Source organism: Ciconia boyciana, chromosome 1 (genome assembly GCF_034638445.1).
Source record: "Ciconia boyciana chromosome 1, ASM3463844v1, whole genome shotgun sequence".
Classification (NCBI taxonomy): domain Eukaryota; kingdom Metazoa; phylum Chordata; class Aves; order Ciconiiformes; family Ciconiidae; genus Ciconia; species Ciconia boyciana.
Window position 1 is genome coordinate 211,598,074 of NC_132934.1, and position 25,433 is coordinate 211,623,506.

Sequence of the window (25,433 nt, forward strand, 5' to 3'; positions counted from 1 at the left end):
CTTGATTGGAACTGGGACGAAATAGTCTTGGAAAAGGAAGGAGCCATGTGAATTAAAAAAGCATTGAGGACTTTTACTTTTGCCCCCGTTAAGTACCTCGGGTTTTCGGGAGCTCTCCTTGTCACATGAACAAGGCTGTATACTGGGAATAGCAGGCTGTCTCTATACTGTTACTTAAACAAATGCCAGTGATGAATCCCGTGGCGTAAGGCCAGGTGACGTGGCACATGCTGTTCAGGACTTGCCTTGTGATATCCAGGTGCCTTGGAGAGAGTTATTCAGAGCAGTCCCAAAAACGAAGCCAGGGAGTGAGCTAATTGCTAAGCAGCGTGAATGGTGGGGGAGTTGAGAGTGCTCAGCTAATTCCCTGGTCCTCATTAATGTAGCAGTATCAGATATACCAATGTGTCTGAATAAAAAAAATTTAGGCAGCCAAAAATGTCAGATACACGTGAGCCTTGTTAGACTAGGACAGCTACGCTATCCCGGTCTCCGTGCCTTGTGCCACACAAGGGAGCGATGTGGCAGCATCTCACTGCGTTTAGACTCCAGTTGCCCGCAAACCCGTTTGCAGCTGGGTTAACAAAACACAGCTTTCAGCACAAGGCCAGGGCCAGACTCAGTCTTTAGCAAGAGACCTTAACCGGTGGACAGCACTGCAACCCTCCAGTTTACCTGTACAGGTGATAACTGATTATATTAGGGAATCGGATAGCTTGAGTGGCAATTGCTGCGTGAAGAAAAGTAGTGCCTGCCTTTCCAGGTTTTAGTGGGTCTCACAGCCTGGGAACATTCTCTGCTAATATCTTCAGTGTCTGACAAATCTGATGGCTGCAAGTAAATTACATATCTCAGCCCATGAGAGTGGCTGGAGGTGTGAAGAATTCAGCCTGCCTTCGCAGCGAGTAGGTATCCATGTTACGAGGTGGTCTAGCTGGGAATCCAAGGCTCAGCATTTAACTAATTGGAAGAAAATCAGACAGGAAAAAAAAGAAACCGAGGAAAGAAGCCAAATGGGGAACTTCACATCGCAGGAGGCTTTGCCTTCCAAATGCATTGGGGTCTGGGAAATCTTCCTTTTAAGCATTTTTAAATATCAGAACAATCTGGAAACATTTTAACTTGGAAGAAGTGTAATGCTTTGCCCTCTCCTCATGCTGCTTTCCAACTTGTGTGCTTTTTTTTTTGCCATGAATTTATTTTCTCCCTTGGGACAGGTGATCCAGCTTTTCCTTGCTACTCGTGCAGTTCTCAGAGCCTGAACTTCACTTTTGGAAGTAGCTTCTCTTGTCCGATAAGAGCTGCTCTTTTCAGCAGAAGGGGTTTTTTGCACTCACTTATTTTCCTTCTTTTCCCATTCTTCCACTCTCATTGTTTTTCTCCTTCGGTTTGTTCTCTTGCCATCTGTGCAATCGTCTCATGCTTCCATCATAAAGTTTATGAAATCCAGACTGAAAAATATTCTGCTGCTAAAAAAGTTAGGGATTAAATTCATCCTTCTGCTCAGGTCAGTGGAAGCAATGTGTACACGCAGACATCTGCTTCCTTCAGTAAACTGCATAGAACCTTGGAGATGTTGCTGGGCTGTGTGCTCACCAGGGAGATGTCAAAATATGTCCAGAAAATTAGTAAAAAAGGAACAAATTTCAGGAGAGAGCTGAAGACTTTTGAGAAAGGAGGTCTGGAGTTTCATGCTGTAAGTGATGTACCTAGGAACAGTCAGCTCCACCAATCTCCATTTCTTTTCAAAATCCAGGACAAATGGTAGGTACAGTATATAATTAGTTTTGTAGAAATAAACCACAAGCTTGTAACATATATTGCTAAATGCTCAAAATGGCTGTATTGAATGAGAGTGAATGACTGTTAATTGAACTGATTTTACTTTCCTCCAAGGAAAGAAGAAGAAGGACCCTTTAAGAACTGCTTTCACCCTTGTCTCTGAAACTACTTACACTTTAAACTTAACCCATTTTGCATTATTTGAAGAGAGATTCTCTTTTGGCTTACAGTCGTGAATGCTACTTGTTCATTTTTTAGCAGGGAATAATCTCAAAATACCCTTGTGTTTGCTGATATTTCAATGTAAAGGAATTAACTGGAAGTTCTCCCATTTTCCAGATGTAATCATGTCCAAAATAAATATGGGATGGGCTGTGGGATAAGACCCTGTGAACATTTTAATACACACAATAATATCTTCCAGTTTATACAAATCTGGATTTTTTCCGAACATAAATATTGCAGTCTTTCTTACAGGGGTACCAAGCATTACATCAAGAAAACAAGATCTTAATGTTCACCACGCTGATCCTGCAGGCCAAACCAGGAGATGACATACTGAGCCATATTCATGCTACTGGCATCAGTAGAGTTGTAATTCAACTGTATTTAGCCTGTGGTGCTGCTGTTCCTGGAGACACGGATTTCTTCTTTCTAAATCAGGTGACAGAATTGGTCGTTAAAGGCTAAATTAAGCCGCTGGGTTCACTAGAAAAGGAGTAAGAGGCAGTGCATGTGGACAGCATCCCAAGAGCAGCAACTGTGACCCTGCTGCTTCTGTGCTGCTTTCCTGCTTTCCAGGAAAGTGCTTTCTGTAGTTCTGGAAAGAATGCAAACTCACATCTTGCATCATCTGGGTACCTCAGCGTACTCCTGTGCTTGAGACTCCCTCACCCAGATAATAAAGGCTAGTTCCCTACCTTCATTTGAGTGACACCGCTACAACACACCTCTACACCAACCCTGATGGAATAAAATCTTTTCTGGTGGAAAAGTTGCGTGCTATCAAAAGGTACCTCTGCCCATGCTCTACAGTCACAGTGCTGTGTCTGGAACTCATATCCTTCCTCTGCCATCCTCCTGTCTCGATGTTTATCAAATTCAGCAGTCAGGAAGGATCTGTCCTGCATAGTTTCCACGTCCTTCATTTCTGCATACCAGGTGGGGGCAGCAGCCTTCAAATGTGCAGGTGGTGTTCACCTTTCCATGACCATGAGTGGGAGGATGAGAGCAGGCTGGCCTTGCACACCGCTGCACGCACAGGGCTCTGAGGCAGCATTAGATGGGTCTCCACTCCCAAAGAGGTCTAAGGAGCGGACTAGAGCTCTGGACCTCTATTGTCTGTGCCACCTGATTGCTAATTCCCTCTCTGGCTCTTTTTTTGGGCCTTTTGAATGAGACCTGAGATAAATATGCTATAGAGAGGTCTGGCCCTAAGTAGGGTGGATAAAAGCCAGTCATTATCATTTGCCCGCAGGAGCAGCAGTCGGTGGCTGGCTGTTCTTCAGTAGCGTCGATGCAAAGGATCTTTCACAAAGTAGGAGAGAAAAAGGAGGCAGGAATGAATTATGAAATCCTTGAGTAAAAAAATTTTGTTTGCCTCTCCTCTTCACCCATTTCCATCTTATTTGAGGTCATTACTGCAACATTATTTATGCTTCAAAGAGGAATTTTTTTCAAAGTCAGGAATAGCTTCATGAACTTAAGAGAAGACTCGGAAGGAGCCATTTTTAATCTGTTTGAAGTTCCTAGCATACTTAAAGTTTCTGTAATAAAACTGTCAGTCCATAAAGTTGGGCTGCTAAGACTACAGATAGAAATGTAGTTATTCTAAAGCAACTGAGCACCCAACAGCTCCTTTGAAAAGTCATGATAGTTTCTAGGAACTCAGCACTTTTGAAAAGGCTTTCAATTTAAGCCTGAATTTTTCCAGAGGAATAAGGAACAGTAAATTTCAGCAACTTCATTTTCAAATGCTCATGTTGAAATAGCCTCAGGACTCTGATCGCTCCTGCTGCCAGCACTTGGACGACACAGCAGTAGAATTCAGCAGCCTACGTAGCAGCTGCTGAATCACTGCATTTTGCAGGTTTGTATTTTCAAGCAGACTGGCAGTGATTTGAGGTTATCCTGCAATGTTGGGTTGATAAACTACACCGTCCTTCAGCGGGACTCTGGATGTCCAAAGCTGTGAGCAAGGTGAATGGCTTGGAGGAGGCTCTTTGAGGCAAGCTGCTCCCGTTGCCTTTATTTTCAGCAGGGTAGCTGAGCAGCTGCAAGGTGTCTTGGAAGTGCTTCAAATTGCAAATGAAAGAAACAACGCATCCATGATTACTATTAGCTTTTGAAATACGGGGTTTAGGTGGGCAGATGTGGCTTTAGATATCCACAGTTGGACCTCCTGTCGAAAACCAAGGCAGTATAAAAATCAGCTGTGGATTTCATGGGACTGCAGAGATACTGCAACAACAGACTCTGCTTCTCTCTGCTGGACCGAGCTTTGAATGTACATGAAAAAGAATCAAGGAAAGAAGTTGAAGCAAACTAGTTAAAACTCTCAAAAGAACCATTTTTAAACATAGAAGCCTTCAGAGAACAAAACCTCCTTTTCAGCACTCCTGGCTCATTCCTAGAGGCCATTTCTTACATTTCTGCTAAATCAGTTGAGAAAGTCACTAAAGCGTAGCAACGTCACAGTGTCCCTAGGAGCAAAAAAGCACCAAAGAGCCTTGAGAAAACTCGGAATAGCGCAGAAAGCAAGAACAAATGTTTTAGATATGTGGTATTGTTAAAACTCCCAAGTGGCATAAATATAATAAACAATAGTGAAGAATGGGATATTTCTGTTTGTTTCCCCACACTCGAGATGACCTAACCTACCTCAGGCATAGTTCCACTTTGAGACTTGTGAGTTATTTGATCGGTCCAAACTTGTGAAAATAAACACTATTATTCTACTGTTCTACATTGTGCATTCTTTTGTTCTCTGTAAATAGACTGAGAACTAGCAAATGAAAGTAAATTATAATAAAATACAAATCAAAATAAAAACTGCCAATAAACCAAAACCAACACATGGGAAAAAAATATGATAAACACAAAAATAATGAAATGGTATACTCATCACTGAGCACAGCTCTGTGCGCTCCAGATGACTTTGTCAGCATTTTATGGTTGAGTTCTGATCTCATTTACAGACGTCTCCTGCAGAGACTTCCCTCATACTAACTCTGGCGTGGCCAAGAGAAAAATCTAACATTTTAAGGTCAGTATTTTCAGAGAACCCTGTGGGAGTTAGATGCTCAGATCCCATGGATTTCAGTGCAGGTTGGACACCTAACTTTCTGTCTCTAAAAAAATCCCCTCCTTAAAGTAATAGATTATTTCTCTGGCTCTCCCAATATTGTCTTCCAGGGAATAGTTTCCAGTGTTTTGTCTAGTTGTAAGTAAATGCCATGGGGTTATCTTGGTATCTGAGTACCCAGCTAGAAGAGATGAACTTGAGTGTAAATTCTTTATTAGGAATATGTTTGCTCTTTGGGCCCTAAGCCTAAAACCCCATCCATGCCTCTGTGTAGCAGTAACATCTCAAAGGCATGTTTTGCAGATCATTTAATATTTGTCCAGCTCTGTGCGCATCACGTGTTAAGAATTACTATTGCTTATAACATAAACGATAGGGCTTCCACCGCTCCCTGGGGGAGGTCATTTTCCAGCCTGATGTATGTCACTGTCAGAAAGCTTCTCTTGAAATTTTTATAGTGTTTTTTAGCGTTGGAAGATTTTGAAGATAGGGAGCAGAAAACTTACTGCGTTGGCTAGAGTTCTGTATGCATGTGCATATGCATGTGTATAGAGATGAGGTAACTGGTCAGACATGGTATCGTTTTACATTCCCCTCCCACACCAGGAAAGCACCTTCCTTCTACATCCTATTTATAGAAAATAAAAGAATTTTGCTTGATTTTTTTTTTTTTTTAGAGAAGTGTAATGGTAATGTTTTATACAGATCTCTTCAGTCAAAAACCCCAGGGGAAACTGGTACAGGCTGGTTGGGATAGTACACTGCCCCTACAAACAAGGCACTAAGGATGGTTAATGACCTGATGTCCATGGATGTGCAATTTATGTCTCAGCACCACGAAGCAGCATTAATCCATATAATATATTTCAAATAAGTTCCCTCACACCAGAACTTTAGCAAACTTTACATAGGAAATCACAATGTATGCAAGAAATTATACCTCCTCCAGCACTCCCACCCCCGCTGAACTGTATCTGTCTCTGTTTTGGGAGAAAGATTTTACGTAAAAATAGTGCAAAAAAGCATATTTTCAGAGGAAGTTTTAAGTAAGCTAAACAGCCCAAGTTGAAAGAGTATACAGTTTTTTACCACTGTACAGAGGAGCTATAATTATTGATGATCCAAAAAAAAGAGAGATATACAGGTTTACAGTACAGCTCACCAGAAGCTCACTGTCTCAAAACGTCATTTAACATCCAAGATCTCTGTTTCAGCTGAAGAAAAATAAGCCCCAGAGCCATCTCTTACCAGTACCACTTTCTAGAAGGACTTCTGAAAATTCTCTTTTCCCATGTGTCCACTTAACAAATGATCTCTTGAAATGCTGGCTTTTTACGTACTGAAATCATGGTTTTGGGGCCCAGTTCATCCTTTCATAATTCAGAGCCGGGAGTGGTATGGCATTACACTTTATGTGCGAGTCTTACAATAAAGGTGTTAAAATGATCCTCTAGTCAGGCTGAAACCAAGAATTTTTTATCCTATGGTTATGCGTTGTTGCCCAAGGGTTCTTGCGTAAATTCTCCCTTAGTCCCCACTTTCTTATTACACTTAAGCCTATGTTAATTCCTCTTAACTTTACCCAACTACCTGGAGCAGCTAAGGAGTGAGATAGACATCCTAAGCTCCTTTGATAGTCAAGGGAGAGTGGAGCATCTCTAGTGCTGCCACATTAGATCTGAACTGGACTCTCAGTACCTTCTCTGTCTGCCTTGTCTACACAAGGTTCGATGGCAGACTAGCGTATCAATGGCAAAACCTATCAAAAAACTCACCCTTGGCTGCACAACCCCTACGTCAGATGCGTAGGAAGGAGAGGCAAGGTTTGGGGCAGCACAGAGAGCATCACTGGCCTTTTCAGTGGTTGTCCTCCATGGCAGTGGTCTTGGTGTGGCAGCAAAGTGCAACCTTGAGAGCCTTTCCTGCGAGATTAAAATAAAGTGGGATCAGTCTAGGTCTTAGCCTGAGGAACTGGCTGCACTGGAGGAGCAGATACAGTGGCTTTTGTCTAAATTGGGAGCCTGACTCTTCACTGCTTTGTACCTTGCATTCAGAGCAAAGGGGGTTGTATGCTGGCCTTCTTTCCAGCTGATTCCTCCATATCTGGAGTGATTTTATGTCATAAACTGAGTAATAACCTTACCTCTCAATACAGCACTATGCCCAGCTGTGGCCTCAAATTGTCATATTTGGGAAATGATTGGCTTTAGTTTTGCTTGGGGAATATTTGGGTTAAATGGCAGCTTTCTTACGTTTTTTTATGCACATTTTTAGAAGTTCTCCTTTTATATTTTTCATAGTTCCCCAAGGATGTGTGCATAGTGTCAGCAGTAATGAATGACATGAACTTTTACCGTCAGGAACTGAAATATCATGGTAATCTAGTTTTCATGGTAATTTGGCCCCATGGAAGTCTCTCCGAGGAATAAAAATGCCTGAGAAAAATGAAATTCACATAAACTCTTATTATTTTCTAAGTTCATCTATACATCTATGGGGAACTAGATGAATTGTCAGCCTCCAAATATAAATTACACTGCTCAAGAGTGACAGCTCAGTACATACTCAAATGCTCAATCCAGCAATAATAAAAATAAAATTCTGCTTTTGTTCCATTGACAACAAAACCTCAGTACAGTGCGAAAATACCATTGTGATCAACACAGTAGAAAAGAATCAGGGTGCGGTTCCTTGACGGTTGAAGCCAATCTAAGCTGATCTGTTTTCTTTCGTGGTCACACCACCCCTCCTCGTCATCACAGGACTATTTATTTTATCTTGTTAGTTTTCTGACAATTAGTACCTGGACCTACCCTGCCAGGTAGTCAGAGGAAGAGCATATATGCACATAGGATAAGGTGGGTTGTACTCCATGTAATCACCTGTATGCATGCGAGGAACACAAGGTGAACGTAAAATGGCAGCAAAGCCTTCTGGACAAGAGTGAATTACATTATTTATGCTCAGACTAATTTTGAAAGTCTTTTAGTCTGTGTAACAGTAATCCATATGATTAATTTGCCAACTTGGATAGAAATTAAGAAACCTGTTTGCCAAAGACTTGCCAAACCAGTCCTTCTCACTGTCTGGAATGAAGTTTATGTGTTTGTCTTCATATGAAAGTAGCACTGCTTTAAGTCTATAGGAACAGGTAAAGAAAAAGGAAAACTATGAATGTCATATACAAATGGTTAGTGGAAGAGCAGCTCTGTCTGTGTGAGAAAGGGGGATAAACTTACTGAAAGAGGGAGTACAATAAAGCAGATCTCTTTTACAATTACATCCATGCTATATGTATAAATATATTAGCAAAAACTCATGTCCTTAAATGAAATAATTACACGAGCTCCCAAACTGAGTGCATCTTGCGATCATTTAAAGAGAAAACAACCATCAATAAATCAAAAAAATTAGAAGAATTGCAGAAGAGACTGGAATTTGGAAATAATTAGCACTCGGTGACTATATTTTAAATGGCCCACAAAGTGAAGAATAGTGCCACTGTGAACTGGGCAGTCCAACTAGAACTGGAAGAGTCAAGTATTGCTGCCTATTTAAACTTCTCTGCGATGCTATAAGGACCTGAGGGCAGCTGTGTGTATAACTTAAAGCCACTTCACTGGCGCGTGAAGCGGCTCCTCGTGAGAGTCGTGCCAACAGTCCCTCTCAGCAAGGGGACAGGTTTCACTGTTGTATCCAGTCCCCCTTTGTGTATTCACAGACGCTACAAAAGCAGTGTGAACGCAGCGAACTTCACCTCCTGGCAGATGTCGAATTTCTTTCCCAGGAGAATGACCCACCGCCTGCCTAACACAATACAAAGAAGTTTTTTTTCCAGCCATGCCCTGCAAGTCAATACTTGCTGTTATGTAATTAAACACAGCATATCAGCTCACATGGGCTTTTCAGTGGGGAAAAATAGTACATTTTAAGATTTGTGGCCAGATTCATCAGCACACTTGACAGCTCTGTGCTGCTCCAATGACACAGAACAACCTTAAGCCTGCAAGAACTGATTGATTAAACCAGCTCATCGCGGTATCGCTGGAGCAGTGCAAACCAGCCGAAGCGCATCGGCAAATCGACCTTGTCAGCTCCTATTTTAAGGGATTTATATCTCAGCCTAACTTAATTTCCAACGTTTAAAAATGTAATTAATGTAATTTAATTAATTAATTAATCCCCATGTTTAAAAGCTTGGTATTTACTTCTTGGGTAATAAATTCATTAATTTAAATGCTTAAAAGCTTAGTATTTACTTCTTGGGTAATACACTTGAGGAGAAAGCACTATAGGATGCTTTCAAAAAAATCTGTCCCCTATGTCCATAAGCGGGTTTGTGTGATGTGGGCGACAACCGGACGTGAGGACCAGGACCGGGTGCAATCTGGGTGAGTGAGGAGCAATAATTTAACTCAGCATGCCATGTGAGGCAGGAGTCCTTCCTAAATCCTGTCCAGTGAAATTTGCTTTACAGAGTGTGCAAAATGCCACCAAGAGCCAAGTACAACGTTGCTTATGGAGAGCAAATGTACGGGAAATAACCTCCGATGCTGCCATAGAGTTAAAGCAAAACAGGACGCAGAAAGATTTAGTGGGAAAGATGACTCTGCAAAAAGGAAACTAAGCCGTATTTATAAAGCAAGACTCATGACCTCTCAGAGAAAGAGAACTCAGCTTGTCATTTTCTACCATGGTTAAATCACGCCTTGTGAACGATCGGTCTATTATTTCCAAAACTTTCAGGCTAATTTGCTATTGCGAAATAAAATTTCTTCAAACGAGACAAAAAGTGCATTCCTCCTTCAGGATTGCACTCTGCACATGCCAAATACAAAGTTATAAAACCAAGCTGTTTTGGAGTTATCTGAGCATAAAAAAAAGAGGCCTCTGAACAATTTTCTGAGAAGAAAACTGTTGATCATTTTCCAGAAAAAAAATAAAAAAATCCCTTGGACTAAGGTCAAGTGTGGGAAATTTCAAGCTAAAATGCAAATCTCTGAGCATTGTAGAAGTAAAGATGAGTAGCAGTTCAAATTGAAAGTCATTTTGGGAGGCAGTGGCACTGATTCCAAAATCCAGGCTGAATTTTGCCTTCACTGTGGGTCTGATTTTCAAACCACAGTCTGCTAATTTTCCCAAAAGGAACAGATTTTCTTGAAATTAGGCATGCTGGATCTCTGCAGGAGAGCTTTCCTGAGAAGTTTGGTAAAATCAGGCAAGGGAGGAGGACTGGTTGTTTTGGATGGGTTTGTATTTTAGTACAATGTTTTATAAAGGTAGCTACACTGAAAAAAAAGCATTGTGCAAATGTTTTTGTCTCACCGGATCCTGCCAGTGACCTTGCCTCGCAGCTTCTTGTCCGTTCTGCTAATCTGGCTGGAGAGAGATATCTCTCTCTGACTTATTTGAGGAAAGGGGCTTTGGGAAAACTGTTTAAAAAAAGAATTAAAGTTATGCTTAAGTACAGAAAGAGAAATAGCTGTGTGAAAAAATACTAACACATAGATAAAGTGACCTTTATGTGGGCACCATTCATCTTACGAAAGTTATGGTCGGCTTTGCTCTCAGTGCCCCATTGAACGTTGTGTGTGATACATCTGTGCCTTCTGGATTTCTGACCACGCACATCATCTGAAAAATCCTCTTGCATTGTCAAATGTTTTGATGCTATCTAAATGCAAAGGATTTCTCAAAATGATGCATATTAAGTAGCCCTGAAATTTCCTGTTTACAGTGCTATAAAACCAAATTCTGAGGGCTCTGCACAGACCAAAATATTGACTTTTAGGGGTCACGGAGCAACTATTGACCCACGTTGGCATGCAAGGAATTACACATGTGAATCCAGATATGAGATCTATGTGTCACAGCTTAGCTGCACCAAAGTACATTAAAGTAAGTGACAGTCATGTCTGCATGAAAACAGAGATTAACAGCACGTCAGGAGACCTGCCCACCAGACTGCATTGCTGGCACTGTCTGAGCTGGCTCACATGGAGACACCAAAGGTAGAAACCTAAACAAAGTATCCTGAGAGCATCAGGAGCCAAATCCCACCTTGCTGGATCAGGCCCCAAAAGGTGCTGCAATGCACCGTGGCGGGTGAATTTGCACATACTGTATGCTTTATTTCAAGGTCTGGGACACATTCTGCCCCATTGAGATCAGTGTTGATTGATTCAACGTCATTGAATCAGAGTGCTACTCTGTGCACTACCTTGTGCACTGGTATTATATATGATCATTTCATATATTAAAAAAAACAGATATATGTCTGTATGTGTTTGCATATGTATATATATACACATAAACACACATGCAGCTCACTGCACTGGGTTTTTTCCTGAGGTTGAGTAGAGCCATGTTCACATGAAGTGTCATGAAAAAACAAATAATCTCTTTTCTGATTGTTACTGGACAACTGAAATGCTGATTATAATGGATAAATACAGCAGAATAAATGCGAAGTGGGGAATAGATGTATTTCCTGCTTTAAAAGGGACAGTCTTACAAAGTACAGAAGCAAGTAGGGGAGAGAATTCATATTAAGCATGTGAATAGTAATTAGGAATCAATTGTAAATATATTACTAGACGCCTAAATATATTACTAGATGCCTGAAAAGCCATCACTGAATAAAGAAAGTGATCTGTCTTGATTAAAAAGTTCAGCTAACTTTATACATGGAAAAATTAAAGAAAAAATCTTTCATAAAATTTAAGAAATTATGATGTTAATAAAGTTTAAGAAAAGCATAAATGTCAAACAGGAGAAAGGAGACAACGATTCGAATGAATATAAATCCAAAAAGAATTACAAGAATGTGATAAAATAAGCAAAACCAAAAAATGAATGGACAGACAGACAGTCAAAGACAAAAGTGTTTTATGTAAACTGAGACAAAGAGAAGGTCACTAACGGTACTGGTACGTTACTCGGTGGAAGCTGTGGAATTGTCAGTAAACAAAGCAGGTGACAGAAGTGTCCAACAGCTATTTTTGTGTATATTGGAAAATATATATGAGATGAGTTGCATGATAGAGATAACTAATAGTAGTTAATGCATTCTTACAATTTCAATGTCCGAAAACAGCTCTGGAAGTTACAGGTTTCAAACCCCTGCATGTTTAGATACCTTATATCCAAAAACTTTAAAAGAACTCTCTGGGATGGCAATATCCATCTCCTCTGTCACTGAGTCCCAGGGGACCAGCAGGAAGGCAGGGACTGCTCTCACCCAGCGTTAGACACCTCTTGGTGAGTTTTCATCTCTGGGCTAGTCATCCTAGGTTCCCTCTACAGTCAATGGAGAGGTAGAGGCATTTTTAGAATGAAATTGATCTGACCAAAAGTTGACATCTATATTTGGTTAAAATAATCACATCCTAATGCGGTACCCACTTTTTTTAAAACATCGACAGGATGCCTGAGGTTTCTTAGGTCTGCCCACAAGGCATCAGTCCTGGCTCTCAGTGAGATGCTATGGGGTAGATGGTGTCCTTGGAGGTCTAAGCAGGGTGATCTTGTGTAGGAATGAAGAGGTGATTTTACCTGCACGTTTGACATTAATATCTCTCCTACAGGAAAGCTGAGCCGTGTTCTAATACTACAGTTCAGGCAAACGTTGATGAATTGGAAATGCTCAGAGAAGAGTGACGAACCTTCTCAGATTGCCTGCAAGATAATGGAAGACTCTGAGAGGTGTTAGTAAGCATTATTTATTTTTGTAATGTAAAAATATGTTCACAACTTTAATAAATATGCAAAAGTACACATACAAACTTAAGGGGGAAACAGTAATAACAAGACAATAATAAGCTATAAGCAGGATTTTATATTCATGTATTTCCTATTATGTGAGTTGCCTTCTGCAAGTGTCTGCCTATCCTAGGTGACTCTAAAGGGACCAAGGGTGCTTAGGCTACTAATTCAGACATATCCATTAAGACTGTAAAGCATGGTTTGGGCTGAAAGTGGTTTTCAAACAGCAAGGTCAAGTCTTGCTCCTTTAAAATCAAAAGAATGATTACAGAATTGGAAAAGACGCCTTACAGTAAGAAACGCAGGAAGTTCAATCTATTTTGCTTACTACTAAAAGGTCAAAGGGTGACTTAATCACAGCCTGACATTACCTACAGGGATAATCTCGGTAATGACTTCTCAACCTGGCCGGTAAAGATAGAACAAAAGTCAGTGGCTGGAAGCTGAAGATAACTCAGACTAGATACCAAATATAATTATTGGCGGCCACAATAAATAATAATTATCAGGGTGGCTGCTGATCCTTTAATGAAGGAAACCTCAAAATCTAAATCAGATTTATTAAAAAAAATATGCTGTAAGTCAGGCAATAATTGAGGAAGGAACATGGCTTGTGCTGTGCTGGATTCAGGCCACAGTCTCACACTGCCCAGTAATCTAAGAATCTATAAACCCACTATCCCGGAGGTTTCTTACTTTGATCTGTTTAAAGAAACTATTATGTCCATGCTTATCATGGTGACATTTAATCACTGTTAATATGTGCATAAGGTTCAAAGCAGGGTAATTACCATTTTTTCCAGCTCCGACCTCTCATATGATTTGCCACCGCCTCTTCCAGCGCTCTTGTTTTGAAAACTAATTCCTGTTATCTAAAAGACTTTCCAAAGCAAACACAGCAGTGTAGCACTTTCTAGTATTTATTTTGTGCTCTCAAAGAAAAGGCAATAGTGGTAGGGGTTTTTTTGGGGGGAGCGTTCTTCTTCTAAAAAGATACTTGTGTCCACTGTAGCTTTAAAATGTCGCCCTGCTCCTTTACTGAGGCCAAGGACCAGGTCCACGGGCAGAAGGTTTTGCTGTGTAACTGCTGAATATGCAGTAGGTGATTTTTTTCATGGGAATTAGGTCCTGCTCTGGTAGCAGCAAACTCCGCTTCGGTGCCCAACTGCAGCAGGAAACTGCAAATGAAAAGGGTTTTCATATACTAAGACAAAGAAGCATGGTTTTTAAGGTCACCATGATCCTCCCTCTAGTCTTCTTTCCTACATAATTTGGACAAAAAAAACCCAAAAAACTTCTCTGCCTCCTGCTTTTGAGTGTTTGACTGTATGGAGAGCACCCATCACCCTTTCCCTGTGCTTGTCTGATGTAGGTGGTAAACTAAGTGGGGCTGGGAACAGCTCGGCGGACATGTGTAGCACACTGCGTGCGTTCACAGCAGTATCATCCACCCAGATTAGCAGCTGAGCGCTGCTGGTTACGGACGGCAGCGCTTGGGAGTAAATATGGGCCTTGCAAGATATGGCTGAGTCGCTGACTCCATCGTAGACTCCTTGCCTGACCTTGGGACTGTAGCACTGTCTGCCTCTGTGTTTAAAAAGTTAAGATAATATTACTTGTCTGCCTCACAAGGATGTTGTAAGGTTATAGGCACTGTTTATTGGAGCGAGCTGTAAAGTATTAACGGTGATGAGAGCTATGTAAATATCTATGCTCATGAAACCTCAATTAAAACACTATCCCTATTGCTAGAGCAAAGCACGCTTAAAGCCCATCAGTCCCTACAACGTCGCGGTACAGCTCAGACAAACATTTCCCGCATCTCAGAGGCGAAAAAAAAAGATGGCAATGGAGTCGCAGAGGGGAAACCTGCAGTGACTGAGCACAGGGCACTTCATAGCATGGGTTTGTCTGTGATTTACAATCTCGTGCCCAGAAAGGAGCCATTGTTAAGCGCTGCCTTAGTCTGTTAGTCTTTAGTCTTAGTCTTAGTCCAGCAATGCACCCGGGAGACGTCGGGGAGAAGCGAAGGCCCCGAGGTGCGACAGACATGCCCAGGAGCACATGCACATGCCGCACACCGTACACACACAGTAAGAGGTCACTTAACCAGGGCTTTACAAACATTTTCAAAGTGCTTTACAAAGAATTCATTAATAGATGACATATTTTTGCTAAAGGCACAACCAGCTCAACCAGATTTTATTACAGGTGTAAATAATACTGAGAGAATTTAGGCGCGAGCCTCGTTTGTCTGCTCTTAATCCCTCCTCCCACTGACACGTTAAAGGTCTGCTTAATCACCCAGCCCTTTCCCCTCCAAATCCATGAATGCTTCATCCACACTTATTTATTTTACGGAGATTTATACAAATGCCAGAAGGTACCTAGCAGTGCCCTCCAGGTTTCTTGGCCCCAATGAAAAAACAAACAACGCGAAAACCCAGATGTAACCCAGCGGTGCAATTTAGCTCATTAGGAAGAAAAGGCGGCAGCTTAGAAAGCCACCCCGGATATTTTTAACCCGTCAGTGAAGAAGCTGAGCACCCTTGGCTGAAGAAAGACAGGCCAGAACTGAGGGCAGGGCTGGGGCACGATGGTGTGCGGGGGTCTCAGCCCACCCTGTCCCTGGGGAGCTGGACTTGGGTGTCATGGGGAGCTCCTGCGACCAGCACCCATGCTGGGGAGGCATGGTGGGGACACTGGGGACAGTGACGATGCCTCCCGGCGCGCCAGGCACGCGGGAGGGAGGGAAGGGGGTACCTGTTGCGGGGAGAGGGGGCATGGGCAGGGCTCCCCGGGGTGTTTCTGAGGGACGAGGATGGCGGGTGCAGGTAGGGGGTCCCCAGCGAGGAGAAGAGGGGGGCCCTTGCGAGGGGTGGCGGGATGCCACCCCTCGGGAGTGGGGGGTGGCACCCCGACTGGGGGCCGGCACCCCGCTCTCGAGAGCGGGGGCTCCCCAGAGAGCGGGGGGGACACGCCTCGGTGCCGAGTCGGGGGGCGCAGGTAGGACCCCCCGGAGGCGCGGAGCAGCGCTGCGGCGGGCCGGGCTCCCCGGGGCGGGGGCGGCGGCGCGGGGAGGGGAGGGGAGGGCGCGGGGAGGTGCCGTCCCTCCCCTGGGCAGTTTCTCGGCCAGGCTCTTTAATAGCGGAGCCGCCCCCGGCCCCTCCCCGTTGGAGCCGGCCCGTGCGGCACGGCGCGGCCGGGGCCGGGGCCGGGGCCGGGGCAGGTGGGGAGCTGCTCGGGCCATGGCGGGGGGCGGCGGGGGGGCGGCCGGCCGCGCCCGGCTGCTGGCCGTGTTGCTGGCGGGGCTGCTCGGCGGGGCGCGGGGTTTCGGCGACGAGGAGGAGCGGCGCTGCGACGCCATCCGCATCGCCATGTGCCAGAACCTGGGCTACAATGTCACCAAGATGCCCAACCTGGTGGGACACGAGCTGCAGGCGGACGCCGAGCTGCAGCTCACCACCTTCACCCCCCTCATCCAGTACGGCTGCTCCAGCCAGCTCCAGGTGGGTTCGGGGCCCCGGGGGTCCCCTTTGTGCGTGGCCGGGGCGCGGGCCGGTGCAGCGCGCGGGCCGGCTGCCGCCCCCCGTTCCCGTCCTCGTCCCCGTCCCCTCGGCTCGGTCCAACCCCCCCCCCCCCCCCTCCCGGGGGTCCCGCCGCCTGGCAGTGCCGTTCCTCGCCGGCCGGGGAAGAGCGCGGCTCGCCGTGGTGGAGGCGCGGAGGGCGGCAGGGGCCGGGCAGCGCGGCCCCGGCGGCCCGGCGGGGTGGCCCGGCGGCGGGGAGCGGCGCGGCGCCGTCCTCCCCTCCCGCCCGGGAAGGCTGGGGCTCCCGCAGCTCTGCCTGGTCCTTCCCCTCCGTCTCTGCTGTACCCGAGGTGCTGCCACCGCCGGCAGGACCTCGGGCACAGCAGAGGTGTTGGGCGAGAAGCGGAGGGAGCCGCGGGCTGCGGGGCACCTCCGCCGGGACTTCCAGCGCAGGAGCCGCTTTCCCAGGCGGATGGCAAGATCCTCGTCCTCCCCACGGGCATGGATTTCATCAAACAAAAACCAGCTTGTTTCTTGGGGCAGAGTTCCCGAATTAGCACGCAATCCCTCTTACGTTGTCGCGTCACAGAGTTGCATTAGTCAAAAGCCGAGAAAACTGCAGTATTTCATTACCACTGTAAATACGGACGTGCCCTTATGGTAAAAGCAAAAGCCATTCTTCTGGGAGGATCGTGAACCAAAGTCATTCAATAAATGCCTTTTCTTCTGTTTGTTTCTTAGCTCTAAATCCAGGCAGTGCCTAGAACAAATATATGTATTTGTTTAAACCGCTTCAATTTGTTTCTTTGCTTTCCTAAATTGCACCCTTGAGGTTCAAATCTGGCTAAATCCCACTCGCTTTATTGAAACTGATGGGCTAAATTTACATGGAGCTGATCTAGGGAGTAAAATGTTCAGGCTTTGGCTTCGGACCACATTTTGGTCCATCGTTTGAAAAAAGACAACATTTTTAGGGTTTTTTTTTTTCCCCTCCTTTGTTTTTATTGTTCTTGGTTTATTTGTTTTATGCTGCTTCCTGTTTTTGAAGGCAAAGGACCAAATATTACTGCTAAAAAGGCAAAAAAAGAAAAATTGTTATATTTTGACCCATTTAATTTTCCCCTAATGCACTTGTGATTTCTGTTTCTTCCAGTTCTTCCTTTGCTCGGTCTATGTCCCGATGTGCACAGAGAAGATTAACATCCCCATAGGTCCCTGCGGTGGCATGTGCCTCTCTGTCAAAAGAAGATGCGAACCCGTTTTAAAAGAATTTGGATTTGCCTGGCCGGACAGCCTAAACTGCAGCAAATTCCCACCCCAGAATGATCACAACCACATGTGCATGGAGGGCCCAGGAGACGAAGAGGTTCCCCTTCATAGCAAGACCTCCTTGCAGCCTGGAGAGGAGTGCCACAGCATGGGCTCTAACTCAGACCAGTACATCTGGGTGAAGAGAAGCTTGAACTGCGTCCTGAAGTGCGGCTACGACGCTGGTCTCTACAGCAGGTCAGCTAAGGAATTCACAGATATCTGGATGGCCGTGTGGGCCAGTCTTTGCTTCATCTCAACTGCTTTCACAGTCCTGACCTTCCTGATTGATTCATCCAGATTTTCCTACCCGGAGCGCCCAATCATATTTTTGAGCATGTGCTACAATATTTATAGCATTGCTTATATTGTGAGGCTAACTGTGGGCCGGGAAAGGATATCCTGTGATTTTGAAGAGGCAGCAGAACCTGTTCTTATCCAAGAAGGTCTCAAGAACACAGGATGTGCTATAATTTTCTTGCTGATGTATTTTTTCGGGATGGCTAGCTCCATCTGGTGGGTTATTCTGACATTGACGTGGTTTCTGGCTGCAGGACTCAAGTGGGGCCATGAAGCTATAGAAATGCACAGCTCTTATTTCCATATTGCAGCCTGGGCTATCCCCGCGGTGAAGACCATTGTCATTTTGATTATGAGACTAGTAGACGCAGATGAGCTCACCGGTCTGTGCTACGTTGGTAACCAGAACCTAGATGCGCTGACGGGCTTTGTCGTTGCTCCGCTTTTTACCTACCTGGTCATTGGGACTTTATTCATTGCAGCGGGACTCGTGGCCTTGTTTAAAATCAGGTCTAATCTCCAGAAAGATGGGACTAAAACTGACAAACTGGAAAGGCTGATGGTCAAAATCGGTGTCTTTTCAGTGCTGTACACTGTCCCAGCAACGTGTGTCATCGCCTGTTATTTCTATGAAATCTCCAACTGGGCTGTTTTCCGCTATTCAGCAGATGATTCCAATATGGCAGTGGAGATGCTCAAAATCTTCATGTCCCTCCTGGTGGGTATTACATCAGGTATGTGGATCTGGTCAGCCAAAACTCTGCACACGTGGCAGAAGTGCTCGAACAGACTGGTGAACTCAGGGAAAGTGAAACGGGAGAAGAGAGCAGACGGTTGGGTGAAACCTGGGAAGGGGAACGAGACCGTGGTATGAGAAAAGGACGACATCCTGATAGTCTGACTGCTCTCTTGTGAAGGACTGATCGTGTGTAAGCATTGCCGTGTAAATGTTGGGAGTAGAATAGGGAGACGGTTACACAACCTGTCTCTGGGGGATGGAAAAAAAAGCCTTAAAGAATAAACAGCAAAAAGATCATGCTGCAGATACAATAGCCATAAACCATGCTGCCCAAAATAGGAAAGCCCAGGGAGGCTTTAAAAGCTGTGAAATATCCAAACACATTATCTTCCTTTTTTTTTTTTTTTTAAAGCAGGATGCAATATACTGAAGTCTTTAGAAGCTGAGGGACTGTAGCCCACAGCTGTGGGATGTTTTCTTTTCATCGTCTTATAGCTGATGAGGAAAGGTGGTCCAGGGTCAAATTCTGGGCTGATTTAGGGTCCAGTTATCGGAAAATGGAGCACCCAGGACCTCAGTTAGATGTCTTCTTTCCAAGTTCAGCATCGTGAAGGAAGCGCCTGCCGAAGGTTGTGTCTTTATGCCCCGGGGAATTCTGTTGCTCCATATGCTGCATGAGTCAGCCAAGGATCAGGTCCTCCAGCAAATACCAAGTGGACTTTGCAGGTCTGAGAATTACCCATGATGAGTAGGATTTAGTGAGGTATTAGTGAGGATGATTCTTTAAGTCATCTGATGGTCTTATAATAATTTGACTCATTTACTGTCTGTAACCTCATCTGAATTGAGAGTTGACTCTGCCTTGAGCAGGAATTTGGACCTCCCTAGGTCCCTGCCCACCAAATTTTCTGTGGTTCAATCAATATTTCTAATTTTTCGAAAGCTTTACTCAAGGCTGTTGTCAGAAGTAGAGGAGTCAGTGGGAGCTGGGAAACTCTATGGTCTTCTGCATCGATTATCGTTATCCGCCTGCCTCCGTTCCAGTCCCTTCAGTTGCTCCTGCTATTTCCAGCAGACTACTTTTATTCTGCTGCATTTAATAGCTTTAAATAAAGTCTTACATTATAGTGTTCCTTCCTCCAGGAAAGAGAAAAATGAGTTGAGGGTCTCTTCAAACAATGCCAGTTTTCTCCAAGTAAACTTATCTATCTGGCTCTCTCTGGAGACCCATTGCATGAAGCAATTAAGTCTTAATATATTTCATTCAGTGCGATGGTATCTCTGCAGACGCCAGTCTGGGGAGAAGCAAAATGTTAAGTTCCTTGGCAACCTCATGTTCACACAGATCAGTTGTATAATTATGTGTGTCAGTTACAATTAAAAGAACATTCTTAGCCCATGACATCGCAGTACAGCTGACTGCCTCACAACGATGCTCCAATTGCTCAGTGACAGCTATGGAGATTTTTTTTAACGTATATTTACATGCAGAATGTGAGCAGGCATTCAGTCCTCAGGGACAACAAGAGACATTTCCAGTTTCTGTAAAGGGATGCCAAGAGAAGAGATCCAACTTCTCAGTGAATAATGTTTCATAGCAACTGTCGAGTTTTCTTGTCCTTTTATTTGAGGAGGTATGGGCTTGTGCTTGTGGGTTGCTCGAACCTTGTGTCGGGCTTGTTTGGTGATGCAAGGAGAAAGCTCAGAAGTACTTAAGAGAACACTGTTCTGATACTCTATCCCTTTGGAGGACCTTTGGTTTTATCTGTGTGCCCTAAACTTTTGCTCAATTTGTGTGGAACCTGGTCAGCTGCGGAGCATCCCCCCAGTGCCCCGACTCGCACGACCTTCGAGGGCAGCTGATAGCAGGCACTGCTTTATTACAGTCCTCACTTTCCAGTCAGGTGCCCCATGTGCTTCCTAAGCCACAGTTCATTCCAGCTCTGGCCATGAGCACTAATCTGTCCCAGAAGCGTGTATTGTTTCAATGTCAATGTTGAAACATGTGCTAGAGCACATTAAAAAAAAAAACAAACCCAAACCCCAAACAAACCCTAATTGCAGTCTTTGTGGTTGGGCTCCCTCTCCAGCAGAACAAGTGACAACTTGACACATTCTGCTCGAGACGCACAAGCATTGTCTTGGCCAATGCCGCATACCAGCTGAGCCTTTTCATCCTCTCCGTAAAGTCTCTTGCTATTAGTGTTGTGCTTGGATCTGGCTGTTCCTCTGTGGACAAGGAGTTCCGCAAGTAGGAAATCTTCAGATGGCCGAGTTTCTCCATCGTGCGATCTTTCTCCTGGCACAGCGAGGGATGTAAGGTCAGCAGCTATATGTTGACTTTCAAAGGGTGAGGATGCAGTAGGAGCCTTGTCTTTTAACCTGGTATCAGGCTGTGCCAAAGTGTCACGTTCACTCAAGTGTCCTTCACTCTGAAATGGTTTGGTTACTCTCCTGGCTGATACGACCCATGTTTGACCTGACTGATTCAATAAACAGCATTTTTAACCATGTTATGTACACAGAAGTGAATGTTAAGTAGTCCCTTGTTATCAGATCCCTGCATCTCTGTCTGTGACCCTGTGGACTCTGAGAGACAAATGTCCCTGGTGATTTGAGACGTTGTAAGTGAGTCGGATGAGGATAGCGCTGCATAGCCCTACAAGGGACCCGGGGGGATGTTCCATTAAAGAGTTTGAGGGACTCAAGTACTATGGGGAGGAGGTGGGCTGGGGAGAGACACCAGCTGCTGTTCCTGAAGGAACATCTTCCCAAGCATTCGGGGGGACATTGTACCAACCCAAAGTGAAATCAGCTGTTGCAGCGGTGAAACTGTTCCATAAATGTATTCATCCACATGCATTTACCTTGCTCCGCTTCAGGGCTGTATGAGTGGGAAGTCCCAGCAGATAGCCTAAAACCCAGCGGTGGTGAAGAGTGGGTATCTGCAACTCATATGTTCTCTCGTTTCAACATTGTTATGAATTTAAAGCCAAAAAATGTGTGACTAATCCTGTCTCGGAAGTGCAGTTGCTGCGGTTATACAACTAGAAACTTTGCAGCAGTTCCCTTCCTTGTGCAGTCCCTGCTCCCTTCTTCCCCCTCGGTGTGTGCTCTTCTCACTGCAGGTTTTGGAAGCATCTGCTGGAGAGGTACAAGCTTAGCTTTTACGTTAAACAGACAAGTTAGCTCTTTTTTCTGAATTTTAAGGAAATAGACACTGATTATTTTGGGGTGTACAGAAAATATATCTACTTCGATGTATGTACTGTAAATTTCTAATTTATCACTGTAAAAAAAACCAAAAACTTTGCTATTTAATTTTTATATCAAAATAAAATTTTAACCTCTCTGGATAACTAAGGTATTTCTGGCAGCCCTCATGTTTTTGGTGAGTTTGTTTCTTAAATTGGCTTCATCACTGTTGCAAGTGCTTTTTTCCCCTGAAGGAAGAAGGACTGAAATGGTTAATGCTGTGGTGAATGGATGCTCTGAATGGGTTAATCCAAATCCAAATCCAAATCCAAATGGGTTTGGTTCCCAGTGTGGGTTGTGAGAAATAACAGGACAAAACATCACTGGGCAATGGTGAAAGTACGTGCATGCTTCAGGGTTTGCACATGGGGTGGACAGAAACCCTTTCAAAGAAAGTGCACAGGTCCCAGGCGCTGGCTGGGGAAGCAGCTGGAGCTTTGGGCTTGTCTGAGTGTGTCCCCAAAACCGAACAGGAGTGCAAAGATGGAAACAGCCATCTGCTGCTGTAACACTGCTGTGCTGTGGCTCCGGGGGAGAGCAGAGGCTCCTGTAAGGCTCCTTTTTGTTTCATGTGCTATGGAATACGTGCATCCAAAGATGCACTGAGCAGTCAGATCCAGGGTGTATAGTGGAGGAGGGCGGCATAACCACCTGCCCGTTGAGTATATGAGAACTATTAGTGACTTTTGGAAGGGGCAAATTCTGCTCTTAGTAACATGCTTGAAATGGACTCACTCCTAGGGGTAATTTCAGCCCTTCAGAGAACAGATTCATTGATTGCCTACATTTTCTTGCAATATTTTTTTTTAAATTAAGCTTATTAATGCTCCGCTTATTTTTCATTCCTTTTTATCATTTCTGTTCACAGTTAGGATGTACGGTGGCAGCGAGGAGTTCCTTCTTTTTGTGTACATCCCTCACCAATTTCTCTGACACTGATAGTACAGTTTGTGGTATTAGTCATCATCTAAATCCACTTAATCATCTCCATCATGAAGCATTCTGTGTGCAGGATTACTTAATTAGCATGATATTATTCTAATAAGAACCTAAATCAGACTAGAGTGGATAATAGTGAGGATGCACTATAAAGAAGACAGTAGGAATTATCACCTGTGTATCTGTAGCGAATCAAGTTTTGAAAAGCAGCATCTAAAACCTGGTAATTAAAGTGATTTGCTCATGCCTTTGGCAGCTCATCACTGTAATGTTCTCAGGTTGGTGATTAATGAGATTTCTGACTTCAAACTTGTAATTAGGAGTCTTTAATATAGCTACAGTTAAACGTAACAAACATAAAAGCTTCTGGAGGAGGGTGGAAGATCTCCTCTTCTTGCTGGGGCTGTTCACAGCACCAGAGAACCTCAGACAGCGTTCGAGACGGTGTTGGCTGCGCCAGGTCTCTGATGGCCAGTTGTCCATGTGCACGTCCCCCACATCAGGCGTCTCGGAGCATCACCTGTGAAGTGACAGTGGGTTGCTGTAGTGGCTCCCATCAGGGGACAGCCTCCCGAGCCACTGGCATGACAAATCAGCCCAGGTTTGCCTATGGAGGGGAGTATGTGGCTGTAAACAAAACTCACAAAAAGTAGCCTTTATCAGGACTTTTTGTTTGTTTGATTGGTTTTGTCTTGTTTTTTTAAAGCTGTCTTTAAAGAGAGCAAATGTTAAGGAGTTTGGAGCGAAGAAGACCAGAGTTCTGCTGCCAGAAATCAGGAGCATCCTAAGCTCCAGTAATGCAAAAATGTGGTATCATGAGACCCTGGCTTCGGTGGTGGAGTTTCCACCACACCCCCTCCCTCCTCAGCCGCTCGTTTCCATAACCGCATTGCATTTCAGCTCCTCCTTCATTTTGCCAGTGCAACTATTTGCGGCGCCGAGCTGCAAAGCAGATCAGCAAAAAGATTCGGGTTAAAAATTACCATCAGGGTTTTCACTTTGTTGTATGCTGGAGGTTTATTTTTAACTTGGATCATGTCAGTGATCTGGTTTATGCGGCAGCCCCGCCAAGAGCTGCACTGGCACAGCGAGGCAGCAGGAACTGCCAGGGGAGCAGGGGTCTGGCTTGCATTGCCTTGGCTCCCGAAGGCAGCATCCTGTGGAGCTGCTCCCTGAGCCCTCTTGCACCATCATCCCTGTGAGGCCAGAGCTGCCTCTGCCTGCAGGGATGCAGGAATGGGTGAGAGACAAGCAGCAACTACTGACCACTTCCAGCTTCCCCAGCCTCTGCTAAAATAGCAAAGCCTTTGGTAGGGCTGTTGGTAACTCTGTAAGTTTGATGCTTCGCCTGGGATGATCGAGTCCAGCTTTGACCTGCTCACCCGTAGGTGAAAGCCCCATTGCACAGCCCCACAGCAGCTGTGTCCCTGATGCTCCATAGTGCCCTTTTCGGCACGCTTGGGCTAATCGGCTCGTAATATAAGCCAGGAGTTTGCAGCCTCTGCCTCAACCTAGGACAGTTCAACCAGACTGATAAACGTTAAGTAGTTTGAGTGCGAAGTGGAGCATCTCTTCACGCTCGCAAAGCCAACGCTGGCTGTGACAGTGACGAGGCAGAGCACTGTCCAGGCTGGAACCACATTGTGCCACGTGCCCGCCGCACCTCGCCAAGGAGAACGGACCAGAGGATGGGTGCAGATCAGGCAGCTCCCAGCTGATGCTGAGCTGGTACAGCAGATCCCGTATCACTAGTATTTCCTGCAGCTGGGACATGATTTCTGGGCAGAGGTCCTGTGCATCCGGGCAGAGTCCAGCTGTTATAACAGCTTTGTGTTGTTAACAACCAGACGTCTTGTTTTACGGTCTGCAAACAGCCTACCAAACAGTCACCACGAGGCTGGAAGAGCACGAAGGTGGCCGAGAGGGCAGCGGCAGCAAATGGGGACTCACGTGCTAAGGTATCACTGAGAAACCATGGTTCTGTTTTCCTAGTTTTTGGGGGGAGCAGGGACCTCCCGTCTGCCAGATGTTAGGTACAACACCAGAGGAAACAGGTTAAACTCCAAACACAAATATTACTGCACCGCAAAATTTACTGTAATTTGTAACTTTTGATTTTGTTGTTGTGTAAGCTTGCCAGAAGCAAAAGTACTGATTAATTAGATCCACTTCAGAGGGCTCGGGGAAGGGAGACTTAACTTTAATTTTGTCCATTTTTAAATCAATGGTTTAAAGCATTAAAAACAAACCAATTACCCATGGCTTGTCGATACACTGGCAACATAAGTATCTTCATTTTATATTTCCATCAGCATTTAGCTAGTTTCCTGCCTGATTCTCTCATTTCCTGAACTTACTCTGAGGAAGGGAAAAACATCCTTCCTGTAAAATAGATGCAAATCATTTGACAATCTGCTTCTACAATATTAAGGTTTCAAACATTATTGTGCAGGGAAACAGCCTGACATTAAATGTTTTAATGGATGAAGTGAAGTATTTTCTTCTGAAGGAACTC

At 44.7% G+C, this 25,433-nt stretch overlaps 1 protein-coding gene across 1 annotated transcript; it reads left to right on the forward strand.

Annotated features, from left to right (window-relative positions):
- The first annotated feature begins 16,073 nt into the window (after positions 1-16,073).
- FZD4 (frizzled class receptor 4) lies at positions 16,074-22,100 on the forward strand. The gene is made up of 2 exons (XM_072850763.1): positions 16,074-16,359; positions 17,531-22,100. The coding sequence occupies exons 1-2, from the start codon at positions 16,099-16,101 to the stop codon at positions 18,857-18,859; spliced, it is 1,590 nt and encodes a 529-aa protein (XP_072706864.1). The 5' UTR covers positions 16,074-16,098; the 3' UTR covers positions 18,860-22,100.
- The last annotated feature ends 3,333 nt before the right edge of the window (positions 22,101-25,433 follow it).